Consider the following 23,530-nt stretch of genomic DNA (forward strand, 5'->3'; position numbering starts at 1 on the left):
CTGTAATTTTTTTCCATATCAGGCTTTTGAAGATTGTCGCGCATTTATCTGCGCACTTATCTAAAAGCAGGAGGCCTTCAAAGGAAGCTGCGCAGATGAAAATATTTTAAGTTGAGCAGTCGATGATAATAGCTGGAAAAATAAAAATGTTCTTAATGAATAGTTGTTTTGCTTTATTTGTAAAGAGATTATTTGATTGATTTTTGATGTAAAATGACATGCACAAGTGTCCCAACTTCCCCAGACTGTTCTGATCCGGTGGGACTATGGTATCTCTAATAAGGGTATGACGGGAAAGGGAAAAGTTGATCTAGTCACCAAAGATGACCAAAGTTGTTTCACAGAAAGTGTTAATAAAGCTCTCAGCAGCAGGACTAGTGAGATTTATAGCTACTGTGATAGGATAAATAACGCGGTCATTGAACGCGCTGTAAACAGTGGCTGCTCGACTCTGAAAAAGTTCTTAATAATCCTAATAGGCACTTTAGAATAAAGACTTGTTTATATTTTTTTATCTTGATGATTCAGCTTTTCTTATCTCAAACGGCCACTCTAAAAAATGCATGCAATTCACTAGTTTAGGAGCTGCCCTAGCTACGAACGGTAATGTTTTTAACGCGTTTCATTTTTCCATCGAGTAAAAGACTGTAGATTGTTAAAAAACATTAGTTTTTCTTTTTGTTGTTTTAAAAAACTTTGTTTAGTTTTGTGCTGTGTTTGTGATTTTACGACAGTTTTGTTTTGGTGTGTGTTTGAGTTTTGGTTTTATGGATTTCATTGAAGATTTGCTGTTTCGCAATAATGGTATTTTTTCCTCAGTTTATTATTAAATTACTTTAAAATCGTGGTTTGCTTTCATAATGCTTACGTATAAATCCGCGAGCCGAACCGAAGCTGAACTTCAACTTGTGGGAAAGAAACGAAGTAACCGCAAATGGCTCGAAACGCCGCTTGCAGTTGATTCGTTCCTTTTTGTTCGGGTTTCATAATAATTGACTGAGTGTAGCGAAGGCCTGTTTTAAGTCGTTTGTAAATTTGTTTGTTACGTTCAGGTTCCGTTTCAAGATGGTGTATTGTTGGATACTCTCATTTTATCCCGCCAACCTTCGCAGGATCGTGGTTCCTACAAAGAGCTGTCAAATCAATATTATGGTACCTACCCGCCTGAAGAAAGTTTAAAGAACGAATTGTTTTGAAGAAGAACCATTTCTTTGGACAAATTGTATACTTCCTTATTTGAAACATAAAAAATATTACTTTTAATATTTATGATTTATTATAATTCAGTAGTTAGGTTACCTAAAAATCTTACAAATGATTTCACTACTAGTAGTATAGATACTGTGCAGATAATCGGCAATAATAATAATTTCATTTACTATTACAAGCTGCTTTTGTAATTCTGCTAACCACAATCGTTGCATAAGTTAAATGCATCCTTATCTTTTAAAAAACATTGCACTTTACAACAAACGTCCATGTGTAAATGTGTACGTTACAATTCTTTGTGTTTGGGATGTTGCAATACACACAGATTACAACGGGATTTTTGATAAGATTTATTGCAAAAGGCTGATCAAACAATGCGTGGTCTGTACTAATATTAGGACTGATATCATTGTCCGGATAGTATAGCGTACAGGTGTTTGCGTGGGGATTTACGTTGCGGGGAGTATTAAGAAAAAGGTTTTCTCATACGAACTATTACGAAATTATTTTGGTTACACGAAATAATTAAGATTTTATGATTTATCCATGTTTTCAAGATATAAAACTTCATGATTGAAAAATTAACAAATTGCAGTGAAAAATGTCATGTTTTAAAAAATATATGTTCGCATAGATCAACAAAGCTGGTGTTTAATATGTAAGTTTTATTATATACTAGCTCACATTTACCCGGCGTTGCTCGGGGTTATGCATTGTTTGGAGTAAAGTTTTGAGCTTGTTAATTCTAGTAAACCGAAAACTTGGTCTATTTTTCAAGTGGAGATAATATTATTCTAAAGAATTGAAATGTTTAGTTTTATAAGTTATTGTTTCACTGGATCGTGCCCGACTTCCACCATTGACTACTTTATATCACAAAGAAAAATATATATTTTTTATTTAACTTAACCCCTCCAGCGTTTGAGGGTCATTTATGACCGGGCGTCCATATTTTATAAAAATATTAACCCTTATAGCGTTTGAGGGTCATTTATGACCGGGCGTCCATATTTTATAAAAGTATTAACCCCTCCAGCGTTTGAGGGTCATTTATGACCGGGCGTCCATATTTTATAAAAGTATTAACCCTTCTAGCGTTTGAAGGTCAAATTTATGAAAATAAATATTTATTTAAAGTTATAGATCAATTTTTAGCACTACTAAAAAAACTACATTATATCTACTTTTATTCGACTCCGTGTGTCATTCCTGTGCAGAGATAATGCCGAGTTTCCCCGGGCGTCCCCGACTTCTACCATTCAAACCACTATCTAAATACTTCTGGCAATAATAAAAACAAACTTTAGAATTTTTGAGCGAAATCAGTCTAGTAGTTATGTGTTTATAGGGGACAAACAAAAACGTAAAATTCTACGTATATGTACAATATATACGTAAAATTTATGAATTGTCATTTAAAAACGAATAAAATACCATCCCATTAAAACACACCGTTTGGTGTGATTTAATGGGATGAAGGGAATTTAATAAAGAGAAGATTTTAAAAAATCAGGTTTTTTGCGGGGAGAACCTTTTTGAGGGGAATATGCGGGGATTCTGGGCATTTATTGATTTTATCCAAGCATAATGATAAATAATATTTACAATAATTTTGTGAGAACGCACTGCGTTTTCGTTTGAAGGAAATTTTCAAAAAAAGTCTGTTTTTTAATTTATTTTATTTTTCGAAATAGAAAATCTGAAAATGCCTAGATAATAAAATAATGCTTGTTTTGTTTCATTTTGGAGATAAAGGAACTTGTGGGGAATTTTAAAATCTCTTTATTTCTTGTGAGTATTTTAGGATCTTATTAATGGAAACCAGTTTTAAATATTTGAGGCAAACTGCAAAGAATTATTATTTCTTTTTCTAACGTGAAAATATGATGTGTTTTCGCATGATAGATAAAAAAAGATAAAAATACTTTTATAAAATATGGACGCCCGGTCATATATGACCTTCAAACGCTAGAAGGGTTAATACTTTTATAAAATATAAACGCCCGGTCATATGTGACCTTCAAACGCTAGAGGGGTTAATACTTTTATAAAATATGGACGCCCGGTCATATACGACCCTCAAACGCGGGTTAAGTTAAATAAAATAAATAAAAACAAATAGTATTCTTCCTTAATGTTATATATCGCATTTTATTATGCTCCATTTGGGTATTTTATTATGAAATAAATAACCAAGCACGAGCCATCCACATTTTTCCATTGTGTTTACAAAAGAATATTTATTTTGAAGAACTTGATATTAGTTCAACAAGTAATTTATTTGTTAAACAAATTTTCACTGTAAATATTGAATGTTTGTACATTTTGACCACCTGATAACAGGCGAAATATCCATACAACAGGCAGATTATTTGCATGCTTTTGTACTTAGTTACGGTATCTTTTTGATTTTGTACAGATAACGGGTTTTAATGTGGGATGTAATCAATGTTTGACACAATTATCGGGGTAGCTGTGGTTAACAGTTAGAATTGGGAAGAGATTCTGACTTACCCTTGGTCTTTTGGATCGATATTATGTTCAAAAGGGATACTGCTGGTTATCACTGCACAAGTTTGCTTATTGGACTCGAATTAAACGCACTGAAGGAACACGTTTACTGCATCGGTTTTCTTGACAGACTGGTAATGTATAATACATTGTAGCAATGTCACTCATGTAGGTACTCCACACTGTAGAACAGGGACGGTCCAGTTTCCTGGTAATCCTAGGTCACTTTTAACCGCGGGTTAAATGTATGATATTTCATCAGCCTTATTTGTGGATTGAGTTTAAACTTTAATTTAAAAATTATTGGAACGTGTTGAATTTCAAAACGAATCAAATGATTTACGAGTATTTGATTTTGCAGCATGAACATATTTACATGATGTAGTAATTTATTAAAGATTGATTGTTTTTTTTTATAGATTTCACTGGTTTTTCTTTGATAAATTATTTGTTAAGCGAATTTTTCTTTTCTGCTGTATTTATTGTTTACCACTGTGGTGATTGTGAAAAAGGTCTACAAATTCCTCACACTCACCTTCAAACTGTGTCCATATAATGACATGTGATCTAAAAATCACAATACACAGTGAAAATGTTAAGTTAAAACTTTGAATTCATTGTGATTATTTTCCGTTTGTGAATGGCTAGGTTATGATCCCGAAGGTCAAATTCCCAACACCAGTAATCTCGAATGCCGAAATCTCAAATGCCAAAATCCCGAAAGCCTAAATTTCCAATGATAACTACGCAAAGGAGCTAAGTTGGTGAAATGGTGTTTGGGTCATGATCCTGAAGGCCAATTTCCTACATCCCGAATGCCGAAATCTAAAATGATAAAATCCCGAATGCCGAAATCTTAAATGACAATACTAAAAACTAAAATCCCGAGTGCCGAAATATCAAATGAAAAAATCTTAAAAGCTAAAATCCCGAATGCCGAAATTACAAATACCATAATCATGAATGCCTAAACCCAATGAACAAATTCCTAAACGAGCTAAGTTGTTCCCGGTGGTTGAAATTATGTACCTACTTATAAAATAATTAAAAAACATACGATTCAAAATAAATTAATATAACTCATTGACTCATTAGCAACTTACTTCTTCAAATTTTACTTGCCATAATCATTCTCCCGTTTACTAAAATGCTTTTTTAAAAATTTATTTGCAGATCCTGATGGGTCGGAGCCCCCCAGCGGTCTGGCGCCCCTCAGCCATTCGGCCGCCCGACACAAGATGGCCGTCAGGCCTCGCAGGACCCACGGAGCCCCCCGACGGAACAGGGCTAAACAGGTGTGTGCTTTTTTAATGGAGAGGACTGTAAAAGCTTCCGGGCACCACCCGTAGATAATAGAAACAACGGAAGATATGGCACGATAGCGTGCTGACTGTCCCCGAGTTAATTCCAACTGCACGGACTAATTCCATGCGATTTGAGTATGAGTAGTTTGTGAATTAACACAAATTAATCAAATAAAATTTACTTGCGCATGCCAGGATTTGAACCTCCAGCTTATTAGTCGAAAGCCTTAACCCCTTGACCACGGAGGACGATTTTGGCTACAAGTGTTTTGTGCTCGGTTTCATACTAATAATTGGACGTTTTTCTATTATTATCACCGAAAAAGAGCTACATAGTGAGGTTGAGATGGGTATGTAAGGCTATTAAAGTCCCACTCGTCTGTCGGCGAACCTGGTAACGTCTCGACTGCTTCACACACTTTTCATTGAGGAGATGCAAAGCTAATGAAACGGCTATGGGTACTTTTTTTGTTCCAGCACTTGCTTTACTGGATCAGTGGCGGTTCATAGTCATCTCATTAGGAGTTCAATCCGAGATTGTAAAGGGAGAAAAAAACTACCACTAACCTACTTGACACACTAGGCTGAAGGACCTATTTCAATGTCAGCATTCACAAACAAAATATTTAGCAAACTCGCCATTTCCTCGCCTACATAGTTTAGCAAATGAATACATACCAATGGTATCGACATTTTTTAATGCAATTTAATGTTTCGAGATATTATTTCTGATAATTCTAGTTTATTATTAAGATTACTGTTTTTTGTTTTATCCAATTGAAAACCACTGTAATGTAAGAAATTATTTTTTGCAACTCATTGTTTATTACTACCCCGTGTGTAAAATTGTTATCATTATTTACCCAATGTAAAAGCCCCATAGGCGTATGTACTTGATACTGTCACACCCAAAGACGATAGATTTTCACTACTGATTTTGACCGACTTCACAAAACACATGTGTCCTGAGCAGAGATGTGCTTTATTTCAAATAAATCCATTTCAAATGGAAATGCAAAATGGGTATTTTCCATTTTGCATTTTAAATGCTTTTCTAAAAACCATTTCGCATTTTCCATTTTAAATGCTTTTCTCAATGCATTTTCCATTTTAAATGCTTTTTTGCAACATTCTTCCTACTATCTCCACTCATCTTTTTTTCAGAAGCCCCAAATATCAGTCGGTCCTCAACCTCGCTATGAGAGATAATTTACATTTGTCAAGTTGCTACCTGGTAGGAGCCCTGGCAATTGAGTGATACCATTACAAAAAATACTGATTCAAATACTGAACATGGGGCCATGACACTGTAATATTAAATGTTAGATAGCAGTTTCTATGTTTTTTCGTTGGCAACATTAGTCCCGCGCAAATTTTTTGTGGTTTCATAATCTGTAGTCGTGGTGTTTTTGGATTTACCATCAACATGTAATATGTTTGTTCTACATTGATGTCCATTATTGAATGACAAAATTGTTTAAAAATTCTATAATTATTTTAATTGTTTGACCTGAGAAACCATTTTGCATTTTCAATGCATTTTGAAAATAGGTATTTTGCATTTGAAATGCTTTTCTAAAACCCATTTTGCATTTTGCATTTTCAAATGGAAAAGTTTTGACCCATTTCCATTTTGCATTTCAAATGGTTTTGGGTACCCATTTTGCACATCTCTGGTCCTGAGACAAAATACACATGATAGCATGTGTCGCATCACGAACCTCTGTTTCCAGGCATGTGTCCGCCAATGTGTTAAGGAATGTGTTTGACCGGTCAGTGTCTGAGTTGGCATCGCGTTTCGGTCCCACCTAGGCGTAGCGTGTTCAATTCCTCAGCTGGCTAAGTCTTCCATCACAACACAAGCAACATTTTGCGCTTAATGAGGTGGTAGTAGGAGATTTTTAAATATTTGTCAGGTTATTCGTAACCTGGGTTCATCTTTCGTTTCTTAAAAAAATATATATATCTACCAAAAACTTGCCTTCCCAATTTTATTAAAATATTGTAATAAATGTTATTATGTATCGCACACAAATTAATTATCCATTTATTTCGGTTTCAGATATCCCCCGGCACAGCTCTTCCTACCACACCTGAAGTGAACGAGGAGATCGCTCGCAGCATCACTCCTGAAGTAATCACCTCGCGCCACCATTTTGCAGGTACGACCCAGTGTATACAGTGCCATCTTAAAAATCCACAAGCAGTATTGCTTTATTCATCATACTACATATTATCATTTTCATTATGTATAAAATATTTATCATATTTCATATTATCATTTTCATTAAGTATAAAATTTTGTGTGAAATTATAAGATTCCAGGATAATTCGTACTTACAAAAATTACATCCAAAATATTTTCGCTTAAAAAATATTTGAATAATTTATGTTTCGAATAAAATTTGTTTATTACTCCAAAAGTGAATATATGAAAACAACAGATGTTAGTAAAAATAGGCATATTGTACAGTTCTTGTAGATACATTGTTAGTATACAATTGCTAACTCTGAACTTATCGCAAGTTCGCTCCACTGCTGGGTTTGGGAGCCACTTTTGGTCTGAAGCTCCTATCGAGGAGCTCAAATATCTAGGTACATAAATATACGCGATAAAACAAAACTAGTCTACTACGGGCACTACTTTTTTATAGCTGCTTCAGACAAAAAGATTTCTGCTTTATATTTAAATCAAGCTGAAGTCCCCTGCGTTACGCAGAATTTTTCAAAATCAGATGTATACAGTAATTTTCCTCTTAATTTCTATATTCAAAATTTCATCAAGTAGTTTCAAAATTCTGCTATCAGGAGTCGGAAAGCAGATGCGGTGGTTTTTCGAAAATTTATTTAATTCAATTCAATTTGTACAATTTCTTTATAACAGATTATGATTGGAGCCTATGTCATTATAATTGTACCGTTTATGCAGTGCATTTGCAGTGACAAAAACCTTGTAAGTGCGTTGTAGGACATGAAAAACATATTGATCTTTTGATCTACTGCATTTAAGGCGAAACTTAATGCTAAATAACTATTTTGATTAATCTTTATAACGAATTTATGTACATTATGAGTTAGAAAAAATATGCTTTAGATTAATTGAAGGTTTTTCTACCGTTTCGCTTGAGTAGAATACAAATAAAAAAATAAATTACTCAATAAAAAATATAATTGTAAGCTACTACAAAAAATATTTTTTCAATAGAAATGTATGAACGCGTAAAGGAAACAACTTAAAAAAATACAGTACTATAGCTAAGATTGTCTGTGACAGGTTTCACTTGATTAAATTTTTTGCTTTCTTATAAAATTATTTACAAAATAAATAAAAACCCGTTTTGTGCTTGAAATCGAATGTTTCTAGACTCCGTTTGTCAAGCGATTTTAATGCCTATTACCTACAATATAAGGTATACCAAGAATATACACATTTTTGGCTTGTAGCTTCCTCTTAAGAAGTTTGTGACTCTCCCCACGGGTGAGTTCGTGAACAAATTGGTGCTACGGTAAAGGAGGTAATGGTGACGTCCTCGAGAGTGAAATTATTTTAGCCGGAATCTCATTGTTAGATATGTGACCGTTTGGTACAAGATAAAAATATTTAATCAGGGCAATACCTCCATGTGTCTCTAAGGATTGGAATTGGTCATGCCCAGGATATAAATTTAAAAAATATTTATGTAAGTGGGAAGTCACTTTACTCTTAAATAATATTTTTGGAAACAAATAATTTGGATGAATTTTTTGTATGGAAACCTTTTATACTAATAATTTAAATTATTAATGTTCTTCGTTTATTAACTAATGGGGCTCCTTTTACTTATTATAATACAATGAAGTCTTATGTATTTTTTAAATATTTAGCGAGTGTTGAATCATTATCAATGTGGGTTATCAATGAATTTTAATCTTCAATTAATTTTCCATTTCCATGATATCCATTCCTTGATTAAAAAGGTAGGTCCCTTGAAAGAGCTCCAAGTCCACAAATATTATAATCTTATTATTTGCATTTACCTTAAGATAATTATCATTTATATCATTTTGTTAATCTTTGCTTCAAAATTGAACTCAAACTGTTCACCGTGTCTTGTATCTATGCATTATATTCCTCAAACTAATACTTATTAATAAAACAACAATTGTATGAGCTGTGAATTTTGCATCAATATTCAGTATTATCTATTTGTAGGTAAGTTAACAAAAGACTTTTGCAGCTTTCTGGCAAAGCCCATTAATTTTAAGACTGGCTTTGCTTCTTTTAAATGTTTGCTTTCATTATTTGTATTTGCAGATTCGATGATGAGTTCCAGTTCTGTCCAGAACTCCAGCGTTGCTTCCAACACTCGCCATATCATTTCTACCTCAAATATGCGCTATGAGAAAACGGAGACTTCCTCTTCGCAATATTCTGGAACCGTTACGGATGGCGTACCTACATATGTTTCAAAAGAAACAAAGTTGAAATCGTCGTCGCTTCCTCCGGGTCTGGCTCTAAGTCAAATGGTAGGACAGTACGGAATGTCTCCCATGAAATTAAGCTTATCGAGTAATGAAGAGTTAACTCACTCGGTCAAAATTGGACGGAGCAAGTCCAATGCTCAGAAAAAACCCACAGAAGAAGTTGAAGAAAGCTCACCGTTTAACGATTATCAACAGTCGTTGTCCGAAAGAAATATTTCAGCTAACCACGGAGCGCAAGGAGTATCCATGCATAAGAGCATGGATCTAAAGTTTAATGTTCTCGCTGAAGAATTACAGAAAAGATTTGGTTCTGTAGGAGAAGAAGAGGAGTTGTTGGCTAGTGCAAACCTTGAGGCTGCCAGACCCGATGTTAACAAGTACAGAAAGAATAGTGACAAATCAACAGAAAAGATCGAACGATATCCTGAAAATGTTGTTCAACACAATATCACCTCGGAAAAATCTCAAAAGTCTAAATATCAAGAATTAGACGAGCCTCACGAGAAACAAACTAGTAAAAAGGAGGAGTCCTTCTTCGGCAGGCTGTTATTGAGGAGAAGCGGAAAGAAGAACAAAAAAGATAGCCATAATGAAAAGGATGAACAAATTGAAGAATATAAGAAACAATCAACTAAAGAACAGTTCAAATCTTATAGCTCAGAACAAAGTACAACTGTGACAGGCAAATCCACTATCACCGAGCATGGCATTGTTAGGCACCAGAAGATGACGTGTTCTGATCAAAGTTCCGGACATAAATCTATCGGACAAAAGGTATTTTCAGACCAAAGTCATAAAAGAATGGATCCACGCGGCGGATATGTCAATGATTCCATACTACAAGAATCCATGACTAGTTATTCCAAAGTTTCCTCGTCGGAGCACGGTATAAATGACTTCAAACATTTCCCCGAAAGAGAAAAGATACCGTCAGATATGCAGGTCCAACAATCCAAATCTAAAGATGACGTTAATATGAGACGGTTAAGTTCAGAGAATATCTCCAAGAGTGGCACAGCTCAACAACAGCTGAGAACCAGGCAAAGGATGGAAGCCATGGATATCCCTGCCAGTCCTGAAGCTGAGAAGAAACCGCCTTTATTACCGAGAACCACGTCTCAAGAATCTAAAGGTTTCTTCCCTTCCATTAATCAGGGTAAAATATACCCAAAAGAGGTTGTGAACGGAGGACGATATACAAAAAATACTCATCAACCTTCTAAATTATTAAATACCTCGGAAGATACACATTTCCCTCATGCCGCATCTCCCAAAATCAAAATGAATTCTGAAAATGTGTTCTTTAATTCTACTAGCAGCTCTGCCACAAAACCCGCAGATTCAAATTCTAAGCAATTGTCTTATTCTGTATCGCCGCCTAGAACTATTTGGCCACACAATTACGATCCAAGTGTTGAATTTAAGTCAAGTTCTCAAGGGTCGCTTGATCCTCAGACCATCAGGAATTCTAAATCAGACTTTGAGACGAGGTACTTTGATTTTGCAAATCAGAGAAGCAGCGATTATGAGATGGAGAGTTCTAAAGCACGTCCAAAAATTGCAGGTCTCAGCAGCTATCAGCAGAAGATATCGCATATGGGAAGTCATCTTGATTCTGATGTGGGATTGCCTTTCCCTGATTCTTTGACTTCTAGAAACCCGGTTGTAAAATCTCAAAGTTTCAGGTTGAATTCTGACGTCATTCCGCTGGCTTCGCAACAAGAAATGCCAAGTCTTCCACCCATGTTCGGGATATCTGAATCTTCCATGGACAGTTGGGAATCAACTTATAAAAAGAATATCAAAGAAGCTAATGATGCTCCGACGTCTTTAGAGCTAGGAAATGATTCTCTTATGAGCTTCAACTATAAATCCAACTCTACTGTTGTGGACGAGAGCTTCACGGAAACTGACGTATTCTCAATTCAAAATATTGTTGAAAACAAAGCTGATTTGTTGATAGTGAATTCAGGATTAGACGATAACCTCAAACCAGATATCTACTCTAAACAGAACAAAACTTCGCATTATACAAAAAATATTAACAACAGATCTATTAAGGCCAGAGATGATATATCAAGAATCGAGGCAAATATCGATAGTATCATTGGTTCACCAAAACCGTTGAACTGCATTACACTTAAATCTAGTTCGCTAGACAGCGTTAAAAGTTTCACGGATAAGTCTAGCGAAAATCGTAAGGCCTATTCTAATGAGAGCATCTCTAATAACAAGGTGTACTTGAATCAGCCAGTGATTCCAGATGTTGTCGGAAGTGTTAGTTTTAACCAGAAAATATCACCTGACGCAATGATTTTGAATTTGACAGATGAAATGAATACTAGTACTTCTGATTCACCTCCTCCAGGAAGTGTTTCAGTAACTGTATTGAACATGTCAGAAGGCACAACAACTACACCACTTCTAAAAACTCCAGATAATACTAAAGCTCAATCTATGCATTTCGATTTTACGACACAATTGTCAGCGGAGAAACTGAGCCCGAAAGGACAGAAAGAATCCAAACCCGTAGAAAAGACAAGCCCAACAAATCCGTCTATTCCAGAATTTATGAAGATCCAATTGAATAAAGTAGATCAAAAGCCAGTTAGCAATGTGGTGCTTTCAACTAGTACTATGATTCAAATGAATGAAAACAAATCTACCAAGACTGCGGTGAAGTCTGAAAAAGCTAATGATGTTGTAATTCCTACTCAGTCCGTTAAGCGACCAGATGCTGCTATTGAGAGGAGTATTTCTTATGAGCCCAAAAAGTCTGAGAGATTTATGTTCAACGAACTGAAGAAATCAGAGTCGTCTGATAAAAATACCATCATGGAAGTTAGAGAACCTGTCAAGCCACAGAGGAAATTCAGTTCTGAAGATGTTGAAATTTTGGAGAAATCTGATATGATCCAAAATAATGCTTACAATATTCAACTAAAGAAAACTGGTTCACAGACTTTATTGAACAGGAGCACAGAAGTGTTGACAGTTGAAAACACAGTTACAGTACCGACGAGTCTGAATTTCAGAAAGTCTTCATCCACAAATTCTTCCCTGCCACCTCCAAGTCCAACAGCTCACAAGAACTTCATCAAAAAACGATCGGGAACATTTGATTACATTGAGGTTAATAATTCTGATGGATTCAAAGAACAGAATTCTCCCGTGCTAGGCACAGAGCAGAGATCTACAGAAAGCTTGAACGATAGGAATTCAAATCAACAAATGAAAAGGATTTCTTCACAAGAACTTCTCGTTGAACAGAATTCAAGAATTGATAGATCTTCGTCTTCTTCGGACGATTGTAATTTGGATTCTACTGTTATATTCAGAAAGAAGTCTTTGTCATCCATGAAATCTGGTAGGAAAGACGATGAACCAGAATTGATGAAAGTGTTCGCAAGACGATCGCTTAAGTTGAAGGATAGTGAAACAGAAGCTATTACGCAAGATATCTTAAAAATTACTAACGCCGAAAACAAGGAAGAGATATTCGAAGAAATCAAAAGGAATTCTAAATATGATTTTAACATCATGACGAGATCTAGGGATAGTGATAAAGAAAATGAAGCCGACTCCCCGAAAGACGGTCGAAAGAAATCCATTTCACCGAGCGATACCAATTCTGAGACATCTACGAATAACAAATCCAACAATAAGAACCAGATAGAATTTAGAAAGCATACCAACGAGACGGCAGAATTAATGCAAGCACAACGCATGCCTAAGAAATTGCTGGATTCAAACCCAGTATTGCTCAATACTGCCGCTCCTAATAATAAATCAACAATGAGACCGACCACGATACCAGTGACCGAAACTAAAAATACTAGATCCAATATCTCGACAGAACCTAAAGCAGTTGTTCGGCCAAATGCTTTATCAGGTCCAGATATTTACAGGCGTGCCATCAGCTCCAATATCCCACTTTTACAATCTACAAATGCAAATGTAGAAAATAACAACAAAGATCTATCAAATTACAAAAAAGAAGTATCAGAATCCACACCGGAGAAACGATTCAGAAACCGAACATTCCCGTCAAACACCGAAATCAAAGAAGATGAGAATATTAAAACAATTGGTGCAAAGATGGAATCGCTACAATACACTGTAGATTCTTCTTCTTTGCCTAAACGACCTTGGACGCAGATTAAAACGGAGGATAATCTGACAGTTAAAGAGTCATCCACGATGCCGTTTAGAAAATCGTCGCTTGCGACTCCGACGGAACCTAAAGTCGTCGCTTTTTCCAACAGCAAGTCGCTTACGGATAAGTCTTCACCAGTTTCGAACATTACGACTCCTGATGATGATAAGACCACTAGCGTCAGTGAAATCACGGCCACGGAGAACGGCGCCACTGTTAATGAGGCAGATGCTTCCCCTCAGTTCAAGGGAATTCTGCAAATGAGGGCCGAGTGGGAGAGGAGAGCAAAGCAAGCTATGACTAAATGAGGACTGTGCTAACAATTACTGTTTAATGTGAGTACATTTGTAATACATATTCATTATTATTAACAATAGTACGCTTGTTATTCTAACATTCGATTCATCATTACATATTTACCTTTATTATAAACGCTCCCTGTTGTGATTAACAAATGAATAACATCTTTTTGTCAAAGTAATTATTGTACATACAAGAAGTATAAATATTTATTTCACTTAACTGTGTTTTTTTAAAATTATCTCATATAAACACTATTCAGATATATTCAAGCTTCAAATAGGTTAACTTCTAACAAAAATGTAAAGATCTTTCAATCCAAGAGTGCAAATCTTTTTGCAAAACAAATAAAATACTTGTCGCGCGTCGGACCTGGGGGGGCCCTGACTTTCCCTCGGCCAGCTCAGATGCGGGGGCATGAGACGTCTCTCTCATAGTCAGGGTTCGGGGTCAGCGCGAGGCTCAAGAATCCATATCCCACCGTCTACACAAAACACTCCCATACAACCGCTATCCCCAAATGAAAGAGGTTAGGTTTTTATAAATCAACATTGTATTTGAGCGGCAAAATGGACATTACATGGGTGAATGACAATAGAATACAGGTTGTTACATCCTAACTAGAATTATCATCAAAGGGTTCCCTAATCTCTCTCTGGGAAATAATTAACAGCTCTCTAGACCGACAGGCAGCGTGGACGAATTTAGGTTATTAGCGGACACATTCAAGGGTAATAGGAAATGTAAGAGACTCACAGCATGGTGTTGTCGGGGTATCCTGTTGATTGCAGGACTGTGCGCCGTGTTTCAAACAAACGGTGCCAGCCTGTCGATGTTCAAAGCGCGACATTGTCGTACATTTGGCTTCTCGACCGAGCGGTGCGAATTGGAACGCGGGCGCCGAAACGAACACACGTCCAGCTAGGTCAGAGGTCGGCGCGTAAGAAGGAGGAACGAGGAGCTCGGTCGCCGGGGGTGGGGGGAACTGTAGCGGATCTTTTGCGCGTTACGTTTGACCCAGCAACTAGCCTGATAATTCCCGCTACTCAAGTTGGCAACTGTAGGATCTTTGCGCCTAAAATCTGTTATATGACATACTACATCTTTAATTAATACACCTGGGAACCTAAAACATTAGAAGAATACAAGAAATACGTACCTACACAAAATCATTTCATTTTATTTATCGAATTTGATTCATTAATGGCCGAATAATTTAATCACCTCAACCACATATATGAATTAAAATTAAATAAAACTACCTAATATATATAGACACGCCATAGAAATCTCAAAGTGGCAATCCAAAAGCAAGACAATTGTATTGTTTTCGATTTTGTAATTTTAGTACTAAACTGCCAAACATGTGAGGTTGTGTGCTATCTCTAAGTAGATTTCATTAAAAAAGTGCCAAAATTCCCTCATGTGTTAGAAGGAAACATTTTAATTACTTGGCAAACACTAGTAAAAGCCAAGAAATAAGATTTCATTTGTTTGTTTTTCACACACAAATTATTTTATTATTAAATAAAAAATTCAATTATTTTGATTGTTTCCGGAAGATTTTTAGTGCAATTAGAGAAAGTGAGATAGCGAAGGTACCAACACATAAGTGTAAGGACAACCTAATGGCAGTAGGTCATCTCATATAGTATTCTGTGTTTGTTTTATAGTGTAAGCAAGTAAACATATCTTGTTATCTCAGTCACACCCGTGATGTAGAATGTAGTATTCGACGCAAATACGAAAAACGAAAATGCCACCCGCTATCGTTTATTTCGTTCATACGCACATATTCTTTGAATGTTTGTCTTCATTAACAATCTCTGTGTCTTTCTTCACAACGTTTGAATTAAGAATTTACTGGCGTTTCTTACTTGCCACATTTTATCTTGAATTTGTGAGACAATAACGATTCTAGGTGTATTGTAACGTCATTGCCTAATATTAATCAAACAAAATAATACTACACAGTTTTGTTTTTTTACTCTTTGCTATTGTAAAAAAAATACTAATCCTCCAATAAATTTGAAATGCATCGACAGCATTGTTTCATATATTGTCGTTTCATATTGCTTTCACACAAACGAAGTATTGAATTCCGTAAGTTTAAACAAAAACTTTAGTGCGCACACTTTATACTCGCGCTGTGCAAACGGGTTCCCTATAGAGTATCGGACCATCCCATTGACTGATTTTAAAGCATTTTTTTTCTCTTTTCAGAACCATTGGCAGCGCAGCAAGTTAATATGGTTGCAATACGGTGGAAACGCAAGATTTATATCACAACTTTCTGGAAAAAGTGGTTTTAAAAATTGAAATTCTTCGAACCATTAATTTTCAATCTGTCAAATTCAGAAAATATATATTTTCCTCAACAGCCAGGAAAACGAAGTCATTTCATAAGTATCCATCTGTATACAATAAATATGTTGATTTGTGTTTTTTTTTGGTTCAAGTAATTTCTTACGAAAAGTGCGCAAAGATCATTGTAAAAAAAAAAAAACTAATGTAGCAGAGCATTTCAAATATGGCCTGAGGTTATCTCCCATGAACTGAGGAAAGGGCGAAATAGCTGTTACTAATAGATTTTGAAGGATTCATAGAGATATATTTTGAACAAAGTAAATTATGTAAATAATATTGTTACAGTAAAAATATGCTGTAGGCATATTATTATGAAAATTTTTACAAGAATTTTAACTAAACGGTGATTTTACTTTTATTAAAGTATGTAAAATTAGTTATTTAATAATAAAATTATATAAGGATATTTTGTAATACTACCCACTGGAGAGGGGGAAATTTCTTATAATAAAAAAATCTTTAAAATATTCCATATTTACAATTATTTTTTAAAAAATAAAAAAAACTTGGTGTTTTAAAATGCATTTTGGATCAAAATTAGCATTTTTATTTTTCTTGCCTTAATATTATATTTATGAAATAAATGCAATTTTGCTTTCCATTATGTTACAAATCAATTACCATTATTAGCCTGAATGTAATGCTCTATTGAAAAAATAATGAAATATTGCATTTTATCATTGATCGAAGAAGAGAATTCTATTTTATAAAATTTGATAGTGCTTATGTCACCTATAATCAAGTTCACTGTAGATTTGAAAAATGTCATTGTTCCCCCTTTTATCCTCTGTTTATAAAAAGCATACTTGTTATAACATGTAGAATTTTGCACATTGGGTTCATACTTCAACAAATATTACGATAAAGATTAATAAAAAAATTATTAAAAATATATTTAAATTGGTTAATTCTCTGAGTGAAAGAAAAAAGGAGATAAGTCTAAATAAGCTCTTGCAGAAATGAGTACACTCAAACTTTTTCCTGGTCTTGTTTTTCAAATATGGAATTATATCATTTGTCTTTAACTTCAATAATAATTACATATATTTCCTTTCATTGTATGTAACTTAAAATCAAATTTGCTATTTAGAACTTAAGTCAGAATTCAATTTATTGACTTATCTCCCTCTTCCTCTCACACGCAGAATCCTTGCCTAAGCCAATATTGTTGTTTAGCTCTTTTCCTAGAACGCAGAATATAGAAAAATCTAGAAGTGGAAAATACTAACAGCTCTTTCGTATGATGGGTCACATATTTATAAAAAAATTACCTACTCATTAGGAATTAGCCAGCCGAGGAATTGAACACACTACGCCTGGGTGGGACCCAAACGCGATGCCAACTCAGCCACTGATCGGTCACTAGATTTCGTTGTGTTAAGTGACTTAATCTGAATATCAAGTTAACCTCAGTATTCCCCATTGCTTTTTTTCTTCCTCTCCCCTAATTCGTTCCACAATACAAAATTTTTCTTAGTTCTGTCGTAATTCTCTCAGTATCACCCTGGTGAGAGACCACCAGTTACTTCCCAACCTTCCTCTTACCCATCTCCCAACATACCCCAATCTCGCTCTGGACAATGGTGAGTAGTTGAAACTCTTGTGTGGTACGTATTCATTTAATCCTTCTAGATTTTTCTATGCTCTGTGTCTTATAGTTAAAATAAATAATATTTTTTATAAATTAAAAGAAAAAAAACCAAAAGAACAATAAAATGAATCATGAATATTTACGCTGTTAATTATGAATATTTATGTGCAATGGAAATACCACTTGCCCAATGTTTTATCAATTGAAAAATAAGTGATTTTATTTACTAACGAAAATTGTTAACATACATTATATAACTTACTAAGGTGCTCATTGTAAAATCTTTGATTTTTTTTTTTTAATACATATTATGTCAAAACATGAATTTACAGAAAAGGGACTCACATCTCTCATCAAGTATTTTCAAATACATTTTCTAGTATAATGGTTTTCTTGTACCGGTTGTTTCAATGAACACTAGAAAACTGTTTATTTGAAGATGTTAAAACCCTCAAAAAATTTATACAGTTATTTCTGACTGGAATTATAATTTTTTTTTACATTCCACATGGAAAATTATTTTTCCAGGGCCTAATGTCATCTTTCAGGATGCTGTGTGGAGGGTATTTTTGTAGACAGGAAGGAGCGTAAAAGGGAGGAAACACAGAGGCCGTCAAACTGTTACACAGCCGAGCTGTTGAACTCAAGAGCTAGTCATAGAAACGACCTGTTCTCATGTCACAAATGTACCAATATTGGGTTGCGCATTTGGCTTGTTTCCCTTCATTACTATATCTCGTAATGTAATTTTTATCATGCGCTATGAAGCAATGCAATTTCTAGTTCACTGTCAAAAAATCTAAACGAGAAGCCATAACGTTCACTTTGTAGAAAAATGTGTTGAAATTCATGCAAAGCCTAAATGTGGAAACATTCTCTATTGTACAGGGTGTATCGGCACGTACCCGACAAACTTTAACCAGCTATTCCTTAGCACATTTGGAGTAAAAAATGTTATGGCCACTTTGCTGTCCGGTAACATTTTTTTTTAATAAAAATTTACTATTTATATTTTCACCACATGTCACCACTGTTTTATCCTTTGTCAAAGTTTGAAAACCCACCTGGCAATATTTTATTCGAGTTTCGTTGAATAATATATGTACGTACCTACATTAGCGCGCTTTTACAATCACAACGAAATGGCATGGCACCATTCGTCTCATTTTTAGCTATTATTATTTAGTGTGTATGAAAGAGCGAACACGCTTTTTGACACACTTGCTAATAACACCTGTTGAACACGAGAAACAATGCCAATGACAGTGACGGAGTGTGGATTTTTTTATCATTTTTTGTTTTTAATTGAAGAAAAATGTTACCGGACAGCAAAGTGCCCATAACATTTTTTACTCCAAATGTGCTAAGGAAAAGCTGGTTAAAGTTTGTCGGGTACGTGCCGATACACCCTGTAAATCTTTGATCTTTTCTACGAAAACTATGAATGGGATCAACCTTTGTTGATATTATTTGGTGGTCCCCTAGTTAAAATAAACTATGAGAGATGAGAGATGTGACCTGTGGTACCGACTATCGCCAAGCCATGACCAAACTGAACAGACTATCAAAGCGGCGGAGTCAATGAAAGTTATGCTTTTGTAGGTAAATAAAAAAGGCGGGACGCTGCTTTGCATACATGCAATTTGCATTATATGGATGAACGATGTTGACGACACACTCTATTTCATACTAATAATGGTTCATTATGGTTCATGGCCTATCTCCCATGTTTCTGTTATGTATGGTGGCTTCCGTAGCGTAGTGGTCTATGCATTCGGCTATGAGTCGGGAGATTGAGGGTTCAATTCCCGTTGCAGTGCACATGAAATTGATATGGATGTCTCCTTTTCTTATATACGGGTGCTGCCAGTCTGACTGTTGTGACCATTTTGTTTAATAGACCTTACTATAAATAGCTGTTGAAAGGAATATTAATCAACAAATAAATAAATAAATAATCTACGGCCTTCTAAAAAAACCCCTTTTTATTAAATTTTATTGTGTTAAAACATATTGTTAATACAAATACATATTATATCGTCAATGCAAATCCATCTGGCTTATTTATATTCAGTCCCCTTTCAGAAGAGATTAAAAACTTAGGACGGGTTGTTTTGGAGAATTTGAACAATTCATCAAATTTCGACATTCATTTTCGGGTTCTGTGAAAGTACTATTCAATTTCTGTTATTGTATCATTATAAGCTAGTCGCTTGACAGAACTGAAATAATAACAGAACTTGTAAAAATCTTTCACAGAACCCGAAAATGAATGTTGAAATTCGATGAATTGTTCTAATTCTCCGAAACAACCCGTCCGTAATATCTAATATTTTTGCGTATATATATATTTATTCAAGTCATAAAATCTCATCTTTGCGATAAATGGCAAATATTGATCCGAAACAATAAGTATTGCAATCAGAGTTGATGCAGACGTAGTACTCACACAGATGAATTGCTTGCATGTAACATGTTTCAAATTAAATGTTAATCGACTTTAGAAAAGTGAAATTAAAAAGTAAATTTTTAATGTATTATTACATACAAATAACATACTAGAAAACTTTCTAAAAATCAAAATTTTGAAATCAAGACAAAATGCTGTTTCTCAGTGACGTTTCCCATACGCCCCAATACACACAATCCTAACTAAGTATGTATTGTTAGTTTGAACTCTAACTATGATGCTGTAGTCTAAATTTCAAACTTATGAGATTTATGTAAGTGGTCCTGCCACTGAGAACTTTATTGTAACTTCTCTTTCTGGTATGTGGATCGCTTATGAGAAAGAGGGAGAGGTTACATCGGATTTATCAGCTTTAACTGGTAATTTTTGATCAAGTGATTTATTTATCATTCAAATAAATCCCTCTTGTGAAAGATATTGTTGTTTTGTGTACATATAAATTTAAAAAAATATGTATATCTTAAGGAAACATAGTGACATCTGTATAATTGTATGATAAATATATATATTCATACCTATTTAATATTCATGAATTATAACAGTTTTTATTTTTCATTAACAAAATAAAGGTGCTTCAAGCACCAACTAGGGATAGTTTTTTTTTTTTTTTGTTCATTTCTAATGTTTCGACCAAACTCAATACTATTTATAATTTACGTTTCTTTAATTTTTTTTTTGTCTTATTAAAAAAGCATTGTATTTTTACACTAGTACGCATTTTAATTTATATTCTTTGATCTCTCTTTTATTTTATAAACTAATAAATTGATATTGTAAAAAAAAACAATTATTATTCTGAACTGTAAATACAATTTTTTTCAATCTTTAATTTAGCATTATATGCATCAATAACTTTAATTGTATATTTTTTATCTTTGAATTATTTTCTATCAATTTATTTTGTTGTCTCTACTTATTAAAATTAGGATTAATGTAAATACATAAAATAAGAAACGCCTAAAATATTTTTGAAATAAATATAGTTTTTTTCTTCTCCTTTATTCTGTTACAGTAAGCTGCAAAGTAGATGAACAATACGCCTAAAAATTATTTGATATATTTTTAGTAGCTTTTGTGATCAATGTTATATTTCTGCAGCCGATTGTTACAAATCATTATATGATTTCCACTTACATGGTATTTCTGTTAGTAATTTATTCAATATAAATATTTTTGTAAGAAATTGTTAGAATAGGATTACGAATGAATCATTTGTTAGGTCTGTTGAAATTGGTTTTTAAAGTTTTGAAAAGGAGAATTGAATATTTGAAAGTGAATTGATTAATTTTTTTACTTTCCTGTAAATGTACGCTTTCGCTGTTCACACTCTTATAAAATAAACGGGCCATGGGTTGTTCATAACCGTGTTAACACATTTACCGCAGTGCGTATGCAATGATGCGGCAATAATCCATACCTTCAATGCTACGTGCATATTTAAACAATGATCGTGGTCAGACATCTTTAAAAACACACAATTTGAGTTGAATATCGCCAATAAACTTATAAAGAGTTTACTAATAAGATCTTTCTAAAGTTCTACTAATATACCAGTTTTTCGATAGTATTGGTAACTTGTCATTGTTTCTGAGAATGACTGCAGATTGCCAGCGAACTAACAACAGTTCACAATGATTAAGTGTTTTTAATTTATTAGAAGTGAACTGATGTTCATGTTAGTGATCTGCAGTCGTGCTCGGGAACGATGACAAGTTATCGACTTTATCGATAAATACTTTTTTCCGTTGTCAGACATACTATGCAAAAAACGGCGCATTGTCGATTATAGGTGCGTTTCAGTTTTCTATCAAATTGTAATTAGCTGTTAAGCTTAACAACATGATAATTGTCTTCTTTTGCTGATCAAAATTTGTTCAAAAACTGAAACAGACTTAGAAACGACAACCTTTCAACCGTCAAAATAACAAAATGGCGCTGAACATCCATTTGATATTTTATCACGTGTGAATTTCTGCGAAATAACTGGGCCTTGGTATTGAACTGGACGAAGCCTTTTAATGCCAGAAGTATTATTGTGATTTATTTTTGGGGTTTGTGTCGTGTTGCGCTTCCTCCTTCTTTAACCACCGTATCCATCATCAGGGCAGATGTTTAGATTGTGGTGAAGTTTTGCTTGTGTTAATCCCTAAGAGAATTGACGATGGAATAACTCGGTATCACTTTTACATACATAAACACACATTTCACCACAATCTAGACATCTGCCCTAATAATGGAAACTGTAACGCTGTCACGTGACGTGTAACGTAAAACATTGGCTTAAGAATGAGGAAGCGCAACATAATACCCCAAAAATTAATCATAATACTTAAAAAAGAAAATGTATGACGGACCAAAAGATTGTCTTGCACGTCTATTTTCTTAAATACATCGAGAAAGCAGTGAAAAGTTTAATGGATGTTTTTATCATGCCAGATTGTTTTATAAATATTTGCATCTAATTATAATGTTGTGAGTGTTTAATGTTTCATTTCAATCACATAAAACGCTCGTAGCTTAGGTACGCCATAATACCAAAACAAAAAGATGTATTCTGTTCACCGTTAAGAAATCAAAAACAAACAATTAAATTAGACACAAAGTGCCTTTTAACACTTTCCAGGCCATGCCCGGACCCTGTTCGTTATGCATTTTCCTTCCAGTTAGCCGGCACGTTACTCACCTTCTATCCTAATTCGACAGAGTACAAACTCTGTTCGTGCAGATATTTTCGGCTAATCGGCTGGGTCCGAACGGTGTTTGTATTTGGTTTGCACATTTTTCCTATCTTATCTACATGTCCTGTTCGTTAGGTGATACGCTTAGCACATGTCCAAATTCACAGCATTGAAAGTGTTAACGTTGATAGAATACACACCTTATGTTTGTTAATTTTTGTTTACAACAAGAATTAAATGTTTTACAGGAAACCTGTATTTGTAATTGTACAGGGTTTTCCAATAAGAGGTGTTATTTTGATATGCAATCGTAAAAGATCAATGGTTTCGTTGCTTGTGTGGCACGTAGCGCCGTCTTGTTGAAAGTAAACGTTGTCCAGATCAATACCATCCAATTCAGGCAATAAAAAATCATAAATCATCTCTCGATAGCGCAATCCATTCACCGTAACTATTGCTCCAGCCTCATTTTCGAAAAAG

At 34.4% G+C, this 23,530-nt stretch overlaps 1 protein-coding gene across 1 annotated transcript in view; it reads left to right on the forward strand.

Annotated features, from left to right (window-relative positions):
* LOC149413553 (uncharacterized) overlaps positions 1-16,885 on the forward strand; it is a 270,073-nt gene extending 253,188 nt beyond the window's left edge. The window contains exons 5-8 of the mRNA XM_089644423.1: positions 4,894-5,015; positions 7,087-7,186; positions 9,319-13,979; positions 16,168-16,885. Of these exons, the coding sequence (XP_089500549.1) occupies positions 4,894-5,015; positions 7,087-7,186; positions 9,319-13,952 (4,856 nt within the window). The 3' untranslated portion in view covers positions 13,953-13,979; positions 16,168-16,885. The remainder of the gene's footprint in view (positions 1-4,893; positions 5,016-7,086; positions 7,187-9,318; positions 13,980-16,167) is intronic.
* Positions 16,886-23,530: the final 6,645 nt, after the last annotated feature.

Source organism: Hesperophylax consimilis, chromosome 21 (assembly GCF_061612785.1).
Source record: "Hesperophylax consimilis isolate HC1 chromosome 21, BYU_Hcon_1.0, whole genome shotgun sequence".
In the NCBI taxonomy this organism is placed as follows: Eukaryota; Metazoa; Arthropoda; class Insecta; order Trichoptera; family Limnephilidae; genus Hesperophylax; species Hesperophylax consimilis.